Source organism: Formica exsecta, unplaced genomic scaffold, assembly GCF_003651465.1.
Source record: "Formica exsecta isolate Colony F162 unplaced genomic scaffold, ASM365146v1 scaffold365, whole genome shotgun sequence".
NCBI classification, from domain to species: domain Eukaryota; kingdom Metazoa; phylum Arthropoda; class Insecta; order Hymenoptera; family Formicidae; genus Formica; species Formica exsecta.
Genome location: NW_021850897.1, coordinates 824937 through 844257, shown reverse-complemented (window position 1 = coordinate 844257; position 19321 = coordinate 824937). Strand labels below are relative to the sequence as shown.

The following is a 19321-nucleotide window of genomic DNA, read 5'->3' as shown; positions in this document are numbered from 1 at the left end:
ATATTATAAAATATATAAAAAAAGTACTATTTATATAGTATTTTTTTTCTCTCTTAAATGTTTTTTTTCTTAAAATTCTATTTATATGTAACAATTAAAAGAGAAAGAAAGATATTTAATAAAAATGTATTAATAATAATAATTATTATTATTGACATTTTTGTACAATATATGGGTCAGGAGTGATTTGGTGTCTGCCGGCGAAGAGTTAAACACACGACGAATCGTTATCACTTCTCACGTTTCATCGACCTATGGTCGCATTAAATACACATCCCGCTTTAATCAGAATCGATCCTCCTTACCGGACTTTTCGGCACGGCAGGAGCGGTCGGGGGGAGGGGGCGCGAGGCGAGGGATGAATTGTAGGGTACGCCGAGTCGCGAAAATGTTTGGTTAGCATTTGGCTTATTGGCCGGCGAATGTTCGTGCGCTGTTAGGCGTGTATGGATGGCCCCCAGGTTATAATAAAGCTAATTCCGCGGAGCTCTCGAGGCAGCTCGTGCCGCAACATGTTTTGCCTCTCGTTCTACCACGTCTGCCCCCTCCCCCTCCCCCGCTCTCCCCCTTCATCGTCTCGCCGATATATCCGCTCCCCGTGTGCACCCCGTAGTAGTCTCTCTCGTATCTCTCCTTCTCTTTCTCTCTCTCTCTCTCTCTCTCTCTCTTTCGCGGCGAGTCGCTCGCGCGCCGTTAGAGCAACCGAATATATTTATACGCCCCCTCGGAGGGCAGCGGCGCACGTCTGCTTATTAAAACGTTTCCACCCCGACGAGAAACGCGCGTTCGCTATTCGCTTTACATCGCGTATTCCTTTTATTGTTCGAGAGAAGCGACGAAGGGAGGGCGCGAGTAAGCACGTGCATATGCCCGCTGAGTAGTTGAGTACCTGCCGCTGGCCACATTCGCCGGAATTAGACGCGCGAATGTGCGCGGCTTAACTGCCGGGCGAGCGTGTTTTTGAGTCGGCGCTGATGCGCCACGAAGAGCGATAACAATGGGAGATACGGATGTGTAAGGGGGGAGAAAGGGAGGGAAGGGGTAGGTCGGCCGGCTCGTTACCGTGGCTGCTGATGGCCCCTTTGTATCCATTTCTATGATACTTGGCTCGCTCGTCCGCTCGTGCTAGGATCACGTCCTAAGTGATTACGCGGCTTGTATGCGTCGCGTCCGTTAGCTTTTTATCCGATTACGAACGTGATATACGAGCACGTCCATACATCTGCGCGTACATATATCCGCTGTTACGGTGGAATATCATCCACTCTCAGATATCCGGATTATCCCCGATGGAAGAGTATAATTTGTTAATATTCGATATATAACGGGCGAATTATTTCTCTTCTTTTCTCGATAAGATATGCCGGCGATCAATTTACTCGCTGATTATTATTCTTGTCGCGATGAATCGTATCCTCGATCGTTTTACGTCTGATAGAGATATTTAAGAGACGAGGGCGAATTAAATCTCGATCCTGACAAGTGAATCGCGATTGATCGGTTCGCGAACGAAGGACTTTAACAGGCCTGTTGCGTTAATTAATTCCCGCTGATCTCAATTAAAATATTAATTACGGTGGAACAATGACTCGTCGAAAGAGGCCAGCTGGAAGGGTGGAATGGGCGATTCGCTTCTTCTCGTTCATCCGCCGTTCGCGATGGAGCTGGAGAAATCGCCATCGCGATGCTATTACGATTACCCGGGTCTTATAAGCTTATCTGATAACCGCGCCATTATGGTCCATGTGCGCCGTCGCTGACTGGCCCGTTTGTCTGATCGTTCGTGGAGACCTCTCGCGCCACGGGAGGATGAGAACATTTGCATATCTCCGGGATAGCTCGAGATACGAGCGAACCAGTGTCTCTGCGTCCCTCCCTATGCATCTCATCGAAGATCTTCGTATCGCGCGATCGCTTAAAAATCAATCAGCGACTCGCGCAATGAACGGCGGAATACCGTATGATCGCGAACATCCGCGTTGCTGTCTTTCCATCATCGAGATTGGAGATTTTTCGGTCTCTCGAGCATCGGAATCTTTCTCCTCGAAATCTCTTTGGTAAAAATGTCGACGAATCCAGCCGGGTTTTCGTTGCTTGCATAATTTCGCGATAATTTACATATTAATCTCGAAACATATGCGGGGAGAAATTTTTGAGAATCGGTTCTCTCTTTATACATATTCTTATATGTGCTTTATTAATAATCGAGGATCTCTACGTGTTTCTTTACCAGGTGCTCTTACGCAATTTATGCGAGAGAAATAAAAAGCGGGTGCGTTTTTCATTCAGTCTTATACGGATTGTTAGTGAGTAAAACAGTTGCCCGATATAATGAGAGAGGTTGAAATTAAATATTAATTCAACCGAGTGTGTTTTCGTTTCCGCCAGACAGTAATGTCTTTTTGTCGCGAATACAATTGTTACGTCGCCGATGAAGTATGGCTTCTCCGATGGCATGCGTATAACAAAGTCCGTCCTATCGGCGTGCATCTGTGCATTCGCACGCGTACAGGCGTGTTTGCGAGAGCACACGTAGCGAGCACGAAAGCTGGGAACGCACCTCGATGCATCACCTGATGCGACGGGGGGTCAGTGACTATCATTTCGTGAAGAGATGAAATTTCCGGAAGAGATCTCCGAAATACTCTCGCGCGAACGCGACGTAGCCGTCGATTCTCTCCTTTCGACATGAGGAAGGGGGAGGAAGGGGAAATTGGATTAACGTCGGAATGTCGGGGCGTACTCGTCTCGCGCGTCCTTCGAAACGTGATTTCACTTAAGGACACGCGCGATGTTGTCGATGGATAGAGATATATCGTGGCCGGCTAATGATGACTCGGCCAAATTGCGCGTCTCTCGCGCGGTCGGCCCTGTAATTTATGAAGAGTCACGATCGATTCGGAGCCGAGTGTCGATATGAGCACCTCGAACAACCGACGTGGCCGTGACGAGTGAAAATACAAACAGTTTAACAGGGATGAGTAGTCGTTTAGCGTTCCTGGGATCGGGAGAGAACCCTTTCCGCTCTCTCCACAGCCGCCACCTTCGTCGTCGGCGTCATCCTCTACCGTGGTATCACGTGTATAACGTGGAACGTTGCACCGAAGATCGGTTATACGCGAACGCGATTAAACGACGAACTTCTCGTTAAAAAGCGTTATTCGCGATTTTAGAATATTATCGAGGATTTGATCGAAACGAATCGTAAGCGATACCGAGAGTACATCGTATAAAGGCGATAAGAATTTTATCGAAAGTATCTCAAACGTGCTCCGTCACTTTGATAATCGTGATCGAGAATCGTTCGATTTGCCGAGCATCGAGGGAAAGGAGAAACGACGTTTCCGAAATGGGACGTCTGTTCTCGGGACGGCGGGAGTTGCGTAAGTGCGTGCGGCCCAGCCAGTCAGCCTCCCAAGGTCTTGCGCCGGAGAATCAATTATTGGATCCGTATATCAATCTGATGGGCGAAGCGCGCGCGGTGGCCTCCCGCTGCGCTCACGCATTTTCTTCCCCCTTGTCGTTCCCCCCCTCCCTCTCTCTCTCTTTCTCTCGCCATCCTCACAAACACATACACACATACATGTGTCGGTGCACTCTCCAAAGTGCAACCAACGCCAACGCCATATGCAGCGGACCGGTTTTCGCCGCGTTGCGCGCGCGATCGTCCGCGTGACGTAGCGCGTAATGTTGATTTTTCGACGGATCTCAGCTCTAACCCCTCTCTCTCTTTCTTCTCTCCGCAGGGCGCCGACGAGGATGACAGCGCTTCCGTTGCCTCGGTAAGTTCATCACCCACCGCAGATCGCGATTATTGCGCGCGCCAATCCGATGAGAGAGCTGTACGAGGCATAATTCCCTCTCCGCGGTCGGACGTGCACCTTGATGAATGCACGCCAGGATCGTGGCCGGGGATCTTAATTAAAATTCGCCTGCTCTCTATCGGACGGGCCTCGCTCGATCTTCCGCGCGTTGCCGATCGATCCTCCGTCGATCGACCTCTCACGCCATTAATCGCTAATAATCGCGATCGATGTTTCCTCAAAGCAACTGGATGGAAAATCGCGGGAGTGGTTGGTCAGGGCGGCGCAGGGGGACTACCAGGCGCTGGCGAAACTCGCGGCCGAGGAACCTCGTCTTACCAGGCTCAAGGTAAGAGTCTACTCTATCATTTCGCTCTGACCCGGTCGTAAATCATTTCGTGAGCTTTCGCGTGAAACTCTAAGACGAGCGATAACGCGAAACTTTTTTCAACCAGGATATCGAAAACTTGCATCGCTTCGCTTTTAATTACGATGTACAAATTATGCCCGAACCATCTTCCTCATCTCTTAAAATGGAGACAAAAATATTATTAGCTATAACTTTAATATCTAGACAAAAGGGAAAACGCCGCAATCTCGTCTTGAAGGAATGTGTATGATTTGTAGCAAAAATTTCCTAAATTCGCGCGACATTTATCAGTTTTTTATCACTCATGTACGCACGCGCAATAGATCTCCATTGAATTACGACCACGCCACTTCGGGTGATAATGACAAAGGTAGCGGGCGGGAGGTTTGGAAATATATAATTACGGTGTGTGGCTTACTGTAAGGCCTGGGGATCAGGCCGTTATTACACGCACGGCAGAACTTAACACCTGCGGCGTTGTAAATTCGCCGTTTTCGCGCGCCGCCATTGACAGGTCAATAAATCTAAGAGCCCCCGTGGCAATCAAGCGGCCGTTGTATACCGCGCTAGCGATATGTGGAGCGGATCAGGAGTGGCGGATGGTAGCGGACGGGTTAAAGGGCCATTCACACCACTTGTATCGATTATAAATCTCCGTCTGTCAAGCGTTCCACGAGACTACCCCTTCCATGGCGATACCGTGGGGCGTCAGAGTTAAGATTTTATACAAATATAAAATATTTCATACATTCTGCATTAATAGTAATTAACTGTCAATACATAAGAAATCTAATTTAAACGTAAATGGAGTAACAAAAGATAATACTTTTAAAATTAATTAATCAAACGTCATACAATTTTATTGGCTCATGTTAATAATTTTATAATCGAAGCACGCTGTGTACGCGTTAAACGTCTCTTCTCTTGTCACACGTTTTTCCTATCTGAGGCAACCTTAACGCGCGCGAGCGTTGAACGAGAAAGAGGAAGGGGCGAACGAGAGGGTGAAGTGATCAAAAGGTGGGGACGTTGCACGGTGGTTGGAGATGGTCGGCGAAAGGGGTAGGAGAGGCGGCTCGACCGCACAGGGGCTGCGTGCTGAATTCATTCCGCTGGACAAGGCTACCCCACACCCACCACCGGCCGGGCCACGTCGGCCTCATCCCTTGGGATAAATTGGCCGAACCCGCGTGTTTGCGGATAACATCGCCGCGATATACGCTCGCCTATATACGTCCGTAGCGAACCCAAATCGTTTTTTTTTTTTTTTTTTTTTTTTTCATTCGCACCGTATCTCCTCCGCAAAACACACGCATAAACCAGGCGAATGAACCAATTTACGATCTTCGGAAAGCGAAAAAAACAAACTCGAGCGTCGATAATTTTTCGTCTCGTTTCGGGGGAGATTAGCATAAAGCGAGTGATCGCCAAATTATCGCGTTAATCGCGTAAATTTTAATCCGTTGTAGATCTATTACGTATCTACCATGTATCGAATAGATATTGTATTATACAAGACCGATTGTTCCTGCGCGCGTCGAGAGTCTTCGTACACGTAGACATATAATAATCTATCATCGATGAATATGCAACAGAGTTTGGACCGGAGAGGGTGTGACTCGATAGGGTGCTAGAGAGCTGGGTGAAGTAAGCGACACGGGGGGTGCCGGGGAAGAAAGGGGAGAGAGTCGAGAGGGAACGGGATCGTCAGTAGGCATGCCAATTACTCTCCCGATAATTAAATCAACACCGAAGCTAATCAACGTTACCCCCGGCGTATCTCTATCCCCCTTAGTCGGAATAAATAAATCGGACGATTATTCGATATTCTACTAATTAGACATTGCTCGCGAGGATCCTGTTGCGAGCAAATCAATCAAATATTTGATTGTAAATTTGAAGAGAAAATTTTAACGCGAATTTGCAGAATTTAACCCTTTTGATTTTTCTCGTATTTTTTTTTAGGTAAAGAAAATAGCAAAGTAATCGGACATTTTTATTCGACGCGTCACATCTTCTCTTATTGTCTGCGACAGTCACGACGTGTACTTTCTCCTTTCTGTATTTTATCGTTTACAAGCCCGTATTGTCCGTTCACATACGCGTGATTCGTGACTTCCAAACGTCACGGATGGCCATTGTATTCTGTGAATCAGGTGTACGTTGTCGTCAGCATCGTGACAGTATACTTACCCATTATACTTTATTAACGGATGCGTCTGGCATCGCGATAGATTCGCTTCTGTGAGTCGCGCGTGCTTTCCTCGGAAATGCAAGACCGTTGCATTGTCGGTTTGACGTGACGCACGGCTGTTCGATCGGGTAGCCCCATTATGTTTATTTCCACGAACCCGCTTCTATACCACTTCGACAGCTGCAACTGTCACCGATCGCGCGTAGACTTTATCTCGTAGCCCGCATCTCTCTCGTTTCCCATTCCTTAGAAACTCGATCGAATATTTATTAAAATTGATTTCAAGACGCGTTAAGCGATTTGCTCAAGTTACGAGCGAGATTGAAAAAATTCCGGTTTAAACGAGCGATGATAGATATTTATGAAACTCAACGAATTATTAATAGCATTATTCGCGGAGGACAACACTGTAGTAATTGAGTTCTGCGTCGCTCACGAATAAAAGCTGTTAGCGAGGATCGCCCGGGCAATATTATATAGCGACCGGTATTTGCGGGTTTGGCCTCCGTGTATTTATCTCGTGGTATCTCCCGCTTTAATAACGCCAGGCAATCAGGAGGTATATACCCCGTTCGTTCCGTTGGTGCATTCGTACGGGTCTCTCTCGCGGTCGGCTCTCGCTCGCCCTCACTCCATGCCGATAAATAATAACCATTTGTATCGGATTCTAATTACTCGCTCTAAGCAAACAAATAAACGGCCGGAGATGAGAGAGTGCCGTGAGAGGAGGAGGAGGAGGTGAGCTTAATGTTATGGTGTGGCCGCGGGCTGATTTAAGGAGTGCGGGACCGCCCACCTCGAAGATGTATCTCGGAGCCGAGTATCGGTCCACCTGTTATGAGCGTTTTCAACGCCACCGTGCGCCCTTCTCCCCCTTTCTTTCACCCGGTTGTCGTTGTTGTTTTCTTTCGCCACTGTCGGTCGCTGCCGATCGGGAAAAATTTCGATGCCGCACGAATATCGTCCTTGTCCGAGCGACATCGAGAATGATCCGGCGCGAACGAACTGGAAATAATAATTCGCGCGTACTCCCGAGCGAGCACTTTCATTTGCGGCCGATAAATTACGAATATCGCCCTAAGGACTGCTCTTTAAGTGGCGCGTATCCTTCCGTCTGGCGAACGTGGGAAGGAATTCGCTTTCAGAGACGACTCTCCTCGACGAGGAGAGGCGATCCTTTCTCGCGATGACGGCCATGATCGATAAGAGGCAGCGCGCGAGAGGAGAAACGCGTTTTCGCTTAAAAGGTCCTCAAAAAAGGCCGACGGTAGTTCGTTACCGGTGGGCTATTAGCGGGCGTAACGCACGTCGTAGGAGCGTCGAAGGACTAAGTAAACCCAGGCTAACAAGGAGGCGTATCCAACGGACACGAATGATCTACCGATCCAAAGTTGGCATTATTCCGCTCTCTCTCTTATCCTCCCCGTCTAGCGTTGTCTCCTTTCTCTCTCTCTTTCTCTCGTTTGACTCTCCCGTTCCCTTTCTCTTTTTCCTTCATGTATATATCCACGGGTCCTACCTCTACCTATAGGCGAATTTATCTACCTGTGCGCCTCCTACCTACGCCCCCGAATATTAACACTCTGATTTATGCGCGTAATTATCTCTAGTTATTTTCTTAGTACGACCCCGGTACCTCTCTCGGCGTAGCTTGTCTTCGTAGCTGCCGGTGCTGCTGATGCACAACAAATTAACCGTTCCTTCTTCCGCCTCCTCGCGTTTCGCGATCCTTTTTTCTCCCTCTCTCTCTCTCTTTCTCCTCTTTTCCTCGACGCCGTTCGTTCTACCAACGCGTATTTATAGGGACCTCATTTAATTTTGTAATTGCATTCTTATTATTCGACGTATTTCTCCGCGAACGGACGCTCGGTCGGAGGGGTGGAGAGGGCGAGATAGTTGCGTCTTGGATTCGACTCGCGGAGATCATTTATTCTCGCGGCGCGACTCGCCAAACGACCTGTCCCGCTTCTCTATGGACCATGTGTGTGCTTTGAAGTATAGGATATACATGGCTGAGATATATTCCCGTTCGCTTGTTTAATGGTTACTATTAAATTTATCTCGCGTGCGTCAAAGATGGCTTTACGATGATTAAGGATCATTAGACGATACTGAAACATTACCTTCGACGGGATCTCCCATCGCGAATACATCTCGGATTTATCAGATCGCAAAATATTGAAACATTCCCTTTTCGAGATTACATTTAATGCACGACAAATCAAATCGATTTACGATTCCGATAATTGAATCTCGTTTGAATCGCATCTAAACGTTATCGCGTGCAACTGCAGTCTTCTCTCGATCCACACGCAGGTAAAAAAATCGAACCCGCCCAAGATACGTATATTTTAGCTGTGAGTAGGTTTTATGGAGCGCTGTCAAAGGTGTCGAGAATCAGGGCGCCAGGGCGTCGTCATCTCGACATGGGATCATCTTGCGTGGCGTTAGTACCCTTTTTATGAGTCTCCGTTCTTCGGTTGCGCTCCTTTCGACCAGGGTCCCCTCTAGAGTTTCATTTTTCGCCCCATTGTACAGATCGGCCGATTTGCTGGTTTACCGTTCAAAAACGACTCGGCCGGTTTTTCGTGGCCGCCTGCCGTTTGTTCTCTCGAAAAAAGATCATAAAGTACTCGAGCTGCGACATCATCGATGACATAACGAGAAAAATTTTTGTTCCGAAAATTTTCAACAAAATTCGTTGAAAAGAATTTGATGTATTTGTCTTTTTTTTTTTTTTTTTGATAAAAATCACATTTTATTTACTCCTTTCATATCTACGAAAATAACTCGTTGAGATATGTCGCGTCATAATTGGTTTTAGCTGTCACCGATTATAAGATTCGATACAAGATTCTTTCATCATCACTAGTCGCTATCGCGATAAGAGGTGCCACAAACTCATTTCGACCGATGAATTAGCGTATTGGTACAGCCGATGTACACGCTTAATATTAATATCGCTCGTACCACTGATAAAGACACGATCGCATGATCGCGCGGGATCATCCGCGTTCTAGCAAACGGGCGCGGGATCGGCAATCAAGGCGCAAGGCGCTGTATATAAGCCGACACGCGATAAGCGAGTCTAATTTAAATATTTCTCGAATAATCCTGGCGCCTTTCCTCCCTTCGTCTCGCGCGAATAATGTCTGGTATACATCGTGACAGGAATGTCCCGTACCACGTGATTAATGTCGTAGTACAGGTGTACCGATACATTGTAACGCGTACACCCGTGTCGGGGATACCCGGCACGCACACAGCAGGCTCTGCGATCCGCGCATAATTTTACCGCGCCTTGAGCGAGGTTCCGAGAAATTATGCGCGTAATAACGAGGAACGACGAATAACGTCGGCCTCGACGATATCTACCCGCGAAATCGTTCGTGACGTGCGCTCGTCGATCGTGCACACCCAGCGCAGCTCAGGCACGTCCAGGGGGAAGACGAGGAGGAGGAGGAGGAGGAGGAGGACGAGAAAAGGACAGGGGCACGCAGGGCGTTCACACCGCGCGGGGGGATATACCTTACGCTCTTCTTTTGCCCTTTCTATATATCCGTCACTCTCGTTGGCGCGTCAAGTTTCTCCCTTCCCTCTCTTCTCCCCTTCCTCCTCTGTCCCCCTGTTGTCCTGCTTGTTCGCGCTGCGCGCCGCTAATTAGCTTCAAGACCGATGACTATCTGTCCAGCCGCATGTCTTTAAAGTGGCGAGCCCAAACATCCGGTACGCCTTTTCCGTTCGGAATTCGAGTCCTTCCACGGATTCGTGACAACGATGACGACGACGATGTAACGCTCGCCTGCGCTTTTTCTCGACTTTGTTACTGTAAAAAGAGTACGCGTATTTCATCGTCGTTGACACCACTTATCTTGACAAGTTATGGGATTCTTGATTGAAAGATGAATGTTTTTTTTTCTTTCCCATATACTCCGTATTGTCTTATTAGGAACGTTTTTATATCTCGAGATCGTATAGATATTCGAGAAGAGAGAGAAAAAAAAAGAGATACTTATCCGACGCTGTCATTATTACGTATGTCTGCGGTATCATTTTATGAAAGTCTGTGTGCGAACAGGTGTAATCTAATAAACATAAACTCTTTAGTTGCATTACAGTACAAAGAATGTCTATCTGATACACGCGGCGGTGTAATGACATAGGGTTTAATGCAGCGTGTATGATTAATGGTGTGCTATATATGAGTAGCATACACACATTTAAAGGATATATATACGTATAATTAAGCAGCATTTATACGTGTAAGCGTTTTATCGCTACATACATCGCAGGTGCATCGCGAGAATGCGAATCGCTCTCCGACTTTGATTCCATTACGAGTCCGTATATCGTCGCCGATGCATAGTAGTGATCAAAACGCGGAATCATTAGCCGTCGGGATTCACCGCTGGCGTCTCATTGAATTTGGAATCTTGCCTAGAATTAATCTGCATGAAATCGTCGGGACGATATGGCGGCGCCGCGCCACTTTCGAATCGACCGCGTCTCGTACGTGAGATGGAGGAGATCGTGTACATATATAATGCACATCGTACAATACATACGCATACCTGCACAAACACAGAAGCACCATCGTCGTGCAATTAGTAAGCGGAGCTCATTATGGAGATTCTTCGCGTAACTAAATACTTAATACAGGTCTCGCTGTCTCTCTCTTTCTCTCTCCCTTCCCGCTTTGAATTCGTAAAGAGTTGTGGTGTTGCTAGAGGCAGACAACCCGCATATAATGACAGTCGCTAAAAGTGAGGAGCCTCTGGCGTTTCTATAAACGCGCAATAGCAGATACACGCACGCACGCGTGCGCGCGTGCTTCCCTGTACGAGAACCTGCTCTAAACGCATCGGACGGATCGCGTGTCGATCTACGCCGAGATATTTGTTACTTTACAGTTGTATCACGTTTTGCGCGTGGAAACAAAGCCATTGTTTGTAGTTCGTACATGCTACGCCCGTCCGAGCCGATCGGCCACGTCGCAAACCACGTCGTTTACGGCGATCGAGGATGCGGAGCGCCCTGTCGAAATCCTCGTCGATCTCTTCTTCCGACCTCCTCGTCCTGTCCATTTCGGTTTAGTTCGTCGGGCGTGATGATGGAAAACGTCTTGGAGATATTTTCCGAGACAACATCATTTTTCGAGCAACATATTTTGCCATTAGCGTTGCGAATTTAGCTTTCCTGGAAGCCTAGTATGACTTCTCTTGATATCTGTACCGCGAATTTTTAGAAATCAAGTTTACAGAGTACAAGCCGTAAACTTGTGGAACTTGTTTACATCTTCCTACGCGTTTGGTTATTCTTTTTTCTTCTTTTGTCATATCTTTTTTTCTTTTTTTTTTTTTTACCGTAATGTATATGCGGCGGGTCGCACTCCGCTCTTCGCCGACGTGTGCGGAGGAGTAGTGGTGACGGCACCATCTGATGAATTTGTGAGACGTCGTTGATATTTCAGTGTCAGAGTCGGCGGTTTTCGTCATTTGTAGCGGCGAGTTTCGGAACGCCGTGTATACCGCTGCGTCGCTAAGTTAAATCGAGTTTAGACTTTAATTACGCAATGACGCCATTTCGGAGCGAGCCTATATGGTGGGTGTTTTTGTAATTGTGTGATGTGTGGAACACCCAATATACGGAGTACATACATCACATAATTTCTCTCGAGGAACATATAAATATTGGCCGAGAAGGGGGCAAACTCGAAGAACATCATTTCAATGACGAAACATGAATCCTGAATTATAAAAAATAAAACGCTTGTAATGTAATCAGTCCGAAAAATGCAAGAGCGAATAACAAGATGGTAGTCTTTATTAATATTCTTAATTTTCATGAAATAATTTGCTAGAACTTTAATTTGATATTTTGTTAGTCTAATAGTCTAATATTTGCTGGAAATTGCGAAAGATGGATATAATTATAAAATTATATAATACATCCAAAACATTTTATATATATATATGAAAGGGGGGAGCACATGAGCTGCGCGTATCGTGTCACGCTGTACAGATAAAGATCCAGGTTTCGTTTTAATACGACTACGAATGCTTGTTAACGACCGCCGCTCGTGGGTCCGTCGCCTCGGCTATTATATTCACATGTACACGTACACACGCATACACGCATGTTGGTCATTCGCACCAAGTCGACAGCTTCGCGAACTGACTCCTCCTACACAGACCGGACATTTCCTTCGGCATCGCTGTTATGAAAGCGAACCCTCGAATTTAAACGGCACCCTCTTAATCTTCTCTCGTTTGTTTCCTCTTCTACCTGCGTTATCTTTCAATCTGACGTTAACGACGCCGTTGGCGCTCCGATTGTCCGATCCACTTGATATTTGACGTAGCGAATAAATAGGTCTATTTTGCTCGCAAAATCTCTCCAATTCATCCACAGGTTTTTGATATTTTTATATTCTATTATATAATTAATCATTTATATCACACACTCTGCCAATCTTTATAATATAATATAATTGAAAACAAAATATAATAACTCTATTCTATGCTATAACAGACATTTCGTTTTAATAAGAACGACAATAACGTAAGAAATATTAATTAATCGCCGGTTTTATAATTGCCCTGACATACACCCTACCTTGAAGAAATCAGGAGCAAATAGTCTGTTAACTTTGTCTCTCTTTCTCTTTCTATCTGTCTCTCTGTCTCTCTCTCTCGAAGATACAGAAAAACGCGACCTAAGCGAGGGCTTGGCGAAGATTAGCCGATCGCTATCGGCCCGGTTGTCTTACCTTAACGAGCTGGCTATAGCCCCGGTCTTGTCCCGAACCATTTCTCCCATTTTGCTCCGACCCGACTCGCCCTCTTCCGCTTCTCGAGGGCTTTCGAGGGAGAGACCAGATCGCGCGCAGGTACGTAAGTACGCACGGTATTTCACGTTGTGGAACCGATAGATATGAATAATGAATCCGCTCTCCTTTTTGCGTCGTTACGAGCGGATTTACGTCTCGAGGGTCGAAAACGCGGCGACGCCGTCGTAAATCTTGCGGCTTTGAAACTTGTCGGCTTGTTAATTTGTAAGTAACGTCAAACATAGTAACTACCGCAGAAGTGTTACAACTAGAAGAAGAAAATTATTATATGCAGTATGCGAACGTGTCATTCCGGGAATTAATTGTTAATCATCTTTAAAAATGATTTATGCTTCCAACGTGTGAAGTGTGGTTTAAAATATGATCTTTGGCTCATATCTGTATATATATACTTGTAAACTGTTGATTTTTTATCTTGAAATATCTTGTGCAATCTTGAGATTGCGTTTTGTCTTAACGATTTTACATAGTAGAAATACAAAAATATGATTATTTTAATCTTTCAAAACCACATACATTTACATTTAAATATATACAGCAGATACGCGCAGACACTTTTGCTTCCGGTAAATCACGCTATATATAAAAATATATGCTGGCGTTAATAAGAGAGAATTTTCAAAGGGCCATTCCGTCTGAAAAAAATTCCACACTGCGTGCAACAGTTCCTGCGGGAAATTTAGCACTAATATTTTTTCGCTTTACGGACACATTAGAGTTAAAACACTCGAAATATATAGCTCTGTACTGACTTTTGGGAAATTTATTGGTCCTTTCCTGGTCTCGGATTGCGCAGCGAAACGCAGACTTGGCGCCACTCGAAAACTTGCACACGGTCGTCGTTAAACGTTCGTTAAGATGAGATCGTATCGCCCTTTCTCGACCTTTCTAGACCGCGCGCGTTTTTCTCTCTCTCTCTCTCTTTCTCTCTCTCTCCCTCCCTGGGTTTCGATTCCACAAAATTTTTCCGTCAATTTACGCAAAATATCGACCGTGAGTGCCTTTATGCTTGGAAAATTGTAACTCTTATTCACCGAAAAAAAATATGTCTCCTTTTTTTTCCGGGAGAAATTCCAATCTACTTTCTTGCTATAAATTTTCTTGTTTTGTATTCCGCATCCGGTGCATGTAATCGTAATAGTTTGCGCGTAGGTATACGGATCTACTCGATAACGTTTAAGAAAAACCGAAATGTATATCTCGGGGGATAGATAAATAGTGATTAATTAATACAGTTGCGTTATACGAATTCTACCGCTTGTGGTCACGAGGGAGAAAGGGAGGTGGCCATTGCGATGCGCGAGGTCGTTACTTCCCGTAACGAATTGTTCATTTAATTTTGCTGAACATTTTCGGCGCCGCGGTGGGGCTCGCGCTTGTAACCCCCGGACAGGCGCCGTTCCAATAAATCGAGAATGAAGCGGAAGGGGGGAATAGGAGGGAAAAATGCATTCAACTTTTCTTTCGTAAGGGAAACATTATTCGGTATATGAAAACGGGAAAGGAACGAGCATTTTCGGTCAAGTGGGTTACAGTTTTATGCGCTTTTTCTAGATGTTATCTGTCTTCCAAACTTTTTACGACGCGCATCGAGACAAGCGTGATATAAATCAGAGGAAAAGGATAATATAGAAGAGGAAACAAAAAGGACGCGACATTTATTACGTTTAGTTCACGAACGGTTTTATGAAAGGAATACAACGGTGTTTTGCAATTTTCATATGAATTTATATAGCGCGAGGATAAGGTATTTTTAATTGCAACGGAAATGCTTCCGGACATGGGGCGTGCTAAAATATTTGTAATGGAACTTTCGCGTCGAAATTAATCGAAGGCCTTCGTTCTTCATCGGGGGCGCGCAAACCTCGCTTTTAAATCTGAATCGATCAGTCTGCGCGCGAATATTTTCCATCGGAAATATTTTAACGAGAGCAATGTCGGGCCTGGAATTATATCTGTTTACCGGGATGCCTCTCTATTGGATTTTCGCGGTAGAGAGTTACGAAAAATATCAATTAAACATAAAAGCGCCGGGTCGTGTCATCCGATAATGGTGGAGATCGGTTGCCCCGGGGGCATGGAGTAATTGGGATGAAGGTGGGGGTGCGCGGATGGGGAAGGGAGGCAGAAAGGGATTTCGGAGAAAACAATACTGCAAATAATACAAAGCAAATTGCAGGCGCGACTTATCGTATCTACTACCGTATCGGGTAATTGGTGCGCGTGTCGAGCTTCTATGCAATTTTGAATCGATCGCGATATTTACCCTCCTCGCGTATAATGACGGCTTGCGATTTATTACAGCTATACACATTGACGGTACGTCCGCGAGTTACGATTAATAAACGCGTACCGAGGAGGAGAAAAAGCATTCCGTGAGTTTCGCGAATGCAAAAATAATCGTCTCTCGATCGGCCACTTGAAGCGAGCTCTTGCAATTTTCTCGGGACAGTTTGATGGAAAACGCAATATGTATATGTTGAACGATATGTAAATCCGCGAGATACGTCTTCCAACGTGTCGTTATTCGCACCTATCGATCTCTCGTTTATAAGCACGGACGAGTTTTACGGAGATGCGAGATGTCGGCGGGCAAATATATAACTTTCCTTCCGTAAACTCCTCAATCACTTTGACGCTCGCGAACCCTCTCGTTCATTTGTCCGGTCGTTGATTCGTTCGCCCTCGGGGAGGTTTCACCGATTCAAAGACGCGCGCGATCTTGGGGAGGAGAAGGACGAAGGAGGAGGAGAAGCGCAGCTGGAACCGAACAGTTCTCCGGCCCGTGATTCCAGCAGGTTCATTAGCGCTCCTGTCCTTTGATTAATGGCCGCCCGAGGATATCATTCGCCACCGGTCTTCTTACAGATCATTTCGCCGTCACCTATCTAGATGGTCGTTAAGATGATCCTCCTACGAAAGGCCCGAGTAATACCGAAGCCCGAGACACAAGCCGCGTATGAAATCGCGCCCGTCACGACGTTTCTCATTACGAGTTCGCGCCGAGTTATCACCTGGCGCGCGTCGCCGTCGACGCCATCGCCGCTTGTCATCGCGTTACTCCGACTCGCGATTTTAATATCGGTCCGCCTTGAGCGATCATTATTAATTTCGCGGGTGTGTCCCGCGTAATTGGCGTAATTTAACATTTTGCATCGTATCGATATTATTCTGACGTCGCAAATACTCTCCCAGCTGAAAATTTGCTACGATTTATGAAGGGAGAAAGATATTGTGCGCGAAAAATTGAACAGGCGAGTTTGAATATTTTAAATTTGATAACAAAATTCGATATATTTTTCATTCTTTAACTTGAGATTAAATAAGAAAAAAAAATTTTTGAATCGGATATTTAACTTTTTGTTGAATGTCTATCTCTTTCTATACGTTTTTTCTACCTTGTCGTGGAGATGTAATCGCAAAGTTTTCTCCGCTGGCAAGTGACAACTTTGTAGCGGGAAATGTTCCCTTTGCCGACACCGGCTGTGACGCATTTCTTTAGAAAGTTATCGATTATTCTTTGCGATTCGCCGAATTATTCATGAGATCTCGCGAGCTCTGAGAGATTTCCGTCTGCATCTTCCGGCAGAGAGAGAGAGAGCAGTCGATATCAAATGCGGTTGTCAGTAGGATAATCGCATCGGGACACGTCACGTGAAAAAAAATTTTTTTTTTTTTTCGTCTCCGTGAATCTTTCCGCCGCCTGTTCGGACGACGAACGAGGTTAATTCATTCATCCGGTGAGACAATGCCGGATCGGTTACACCGTCGTGACTCGGCCGTTTATTAATGATCTCCCCCGTCGGGAGATGTTATTTCACTAATGGCCCTCTTGGATTCCGGTTCTCTCAGGGTCGGCTCTCCGGATTCCATTCGTTTCACGTTTAAATACAATCGAAGACGTACGAGTGTCGCGATGTCATACGATCTTAAAGCGCCAACAGCGTTCTCCGATATTAATTTCACTAGTCGCTACACAGACAATAGAGGCGACATCGAGTTCTCCCATTGATTGCAATTCTCGAAAAGGCCGATTCTGGTCGAGTCGCGGACACAAAGTCGCGATGACGGTGTTGCCGACCCGGAATAGGGATACGAGAGGAGGGCAATGGAGAAGGATAAAGAGAAAAGAATGGCGCCCACGCGTTATGCTAACACTCGCGCCGCCGACACGGGCTGGGTGGTCCCGTGCCGTTCTCCACCTACTCACCCCTCAGCCCCTCTCGCGTCTTCGTTGTCTGGCCGAGCATACAAATACGGCTAATTTCATCGATCGGGGAGCCCGGAATGATCCTAACGACCAATAATCGGCCGACGTTTCAAAGGCACGGCCCGTCCCGGGGCCGTCCGAATATCGCGCACGTGATACTTTTCTTTTCTTTTTTTTTTTTTTTAACGCTCTTTAAACTTTGTAATCCGCCTCCCCCTTTCCTAGGGAGGGGAGCGCTCGTCGAGGGGCCGTTTTTTCGAATCCCGACCGGATGTGGCCCACGAAAGTAAGCGCATTATGCGGACATTTGTTTGCTAATCTGCGACTGCTGCTTTAATCCCGTTCGCTTTTGTTGTCGACGCAAACAAAAGTAGAATCAGCGAAGACGAAAGATTATCGTCGCGGATGATTATCAAACCGAGATATATAGTAATATAGAATAATATTGGTCGTATAACATTCTCTTGAAACGTACAATTATCAACTCAACGTAAAGGCTACAATTTTATCCGCAAGGGTTAAGTAATTTCTCGACTCAACGATGTAATCTAACAGTATCGGGGAACCATCGGCGTTTGAGGAGAACAGCCAGAAGGAGCCTTCGGCTTAACGTTAAAGGGATCACGATGAAGAGAGGAAACGAGAGAGGCGGAGGTGTGAATGAGGCTTGCTTGTAGTGACGCCTCCACTCGCGGCGCTCCCGTTGTGTCAACACCTTGAACGAACATTTTCACCACCGTCCTGACCATCAGAGTCACGCGCCCCCTTCGTCCCATCTCCCCTCTGGCTCCTGAATTCATTTGGATGATAAACATCTTGGCCGCTCCTCGCATAATTCGTCGCGGGGAGGCGCCTATTTACACTCTCAATGAGCCACGACGGTGTGAATGATTGAGGGAAGATAGAAGAGACTAGAGAGAGAAAGAGAGAAAAGTCTTTTTAATTTCTCTAATTTTTTTCCATTGAGCCTTCCTGCAGTCCAATTATCTTGCTGATAAAATTGAATAGACGTTTGAATTAGCGAAAGAAAAAGTTTGCATATTTTTTTTTCATTGCGCCTGAAATTATTTTTAATTAAAGTCTATGTACGAGTACAACAGAAGTAATCGGCGATGCAGGATACGTCACTGTTTATAGTGTCGCGAGATTCGATCGCGCTGTCTATCCGGTACAACCTCTGAGCTATCATGCTTTCGGTTCCCCAAGAATTCTCGAGTCTCGAATGTCTCGCGGAGGCACTAAGTGGAAATTGTTGTCAAAAACGGCGGGCCCGGACCCGTTTCGACGGTTCCGCCGGCTGGTGGGTCATATATTTTGAAACCTGCTGCAGCGGGGAACGCGCACGTGGGCGCGAAGAGCGAATGGAAAGACACGCTCTCGCACCACCAATTTACCTGTAGCCGCCGTTCGTTGTTGTTTAGTCACAAGGGGAAGGACACGCGCATAATTTACATGCGCGACGTTGATCCACAGTCCTTGAATCGAGGACATCTCGTTGCGACATGATAATGATAATATGATAGAAATTGGATATAGTTAATTATTGGAACGTGGCTATCTTTAAGTCACTTTTTATTCATTCAGGAAACTGTCGCAGAAGTGTCGTGACAGTTTTCTTGACGAACACCATACGCTCGCGTCTCTAAATACCTAGCACGAAAGACAGGGCGATCACTTCCAAGCGCGACGGCAATAAAGCCATATTGTTTTTGCGACGCGCTCGCGTCGCTTTAACGCCCGGCAATATAACTTTAACAACTCTGCCTACGAGCCAAGCGGAACGCGCGGGAAGAAGAAGCTGGCCCGCGACGCGCTCGGGGAGGGACGGATATGGCGAACGAGATCCAGAGTGACTTTGTGCCCAGCGCGGCGCCAGAACCTCCAGCCCGGTGAA

General features: G+C 46.3%; 1 protein-coding gene across 3 annotated transcripts in view; it reads left to right on the top strand.

The window, feature by feature from the left end:
* The window catches only part of LOC115239159 (ankyrin repeat domain-containing protein SOWAHB), a 116303-nt gene that overhangs the window by 22254 nt on the left and 74728 nt on the right, over positions 1–19321 (top strand). For all 3 annotated transcript variants that reach the window (XR_003884598.1, XM_029813525.1, XM_029813524.1), the window contains exons 5-6: positions 3747–3782; positions 4048–4152. Coding sequence is in view for 2 of the 3 variants with exons in the window: in XM_029813525.1 (XP_029669385.1) it covers positions 3747–3782; positions 4048–4152 (141 nt within the window). In the remaining variant the exon portion in view is untranslated. The remainder of the gene's footprint in view (positions 1–3746; positions 3783–4047; positions 4153–19321) is intronic.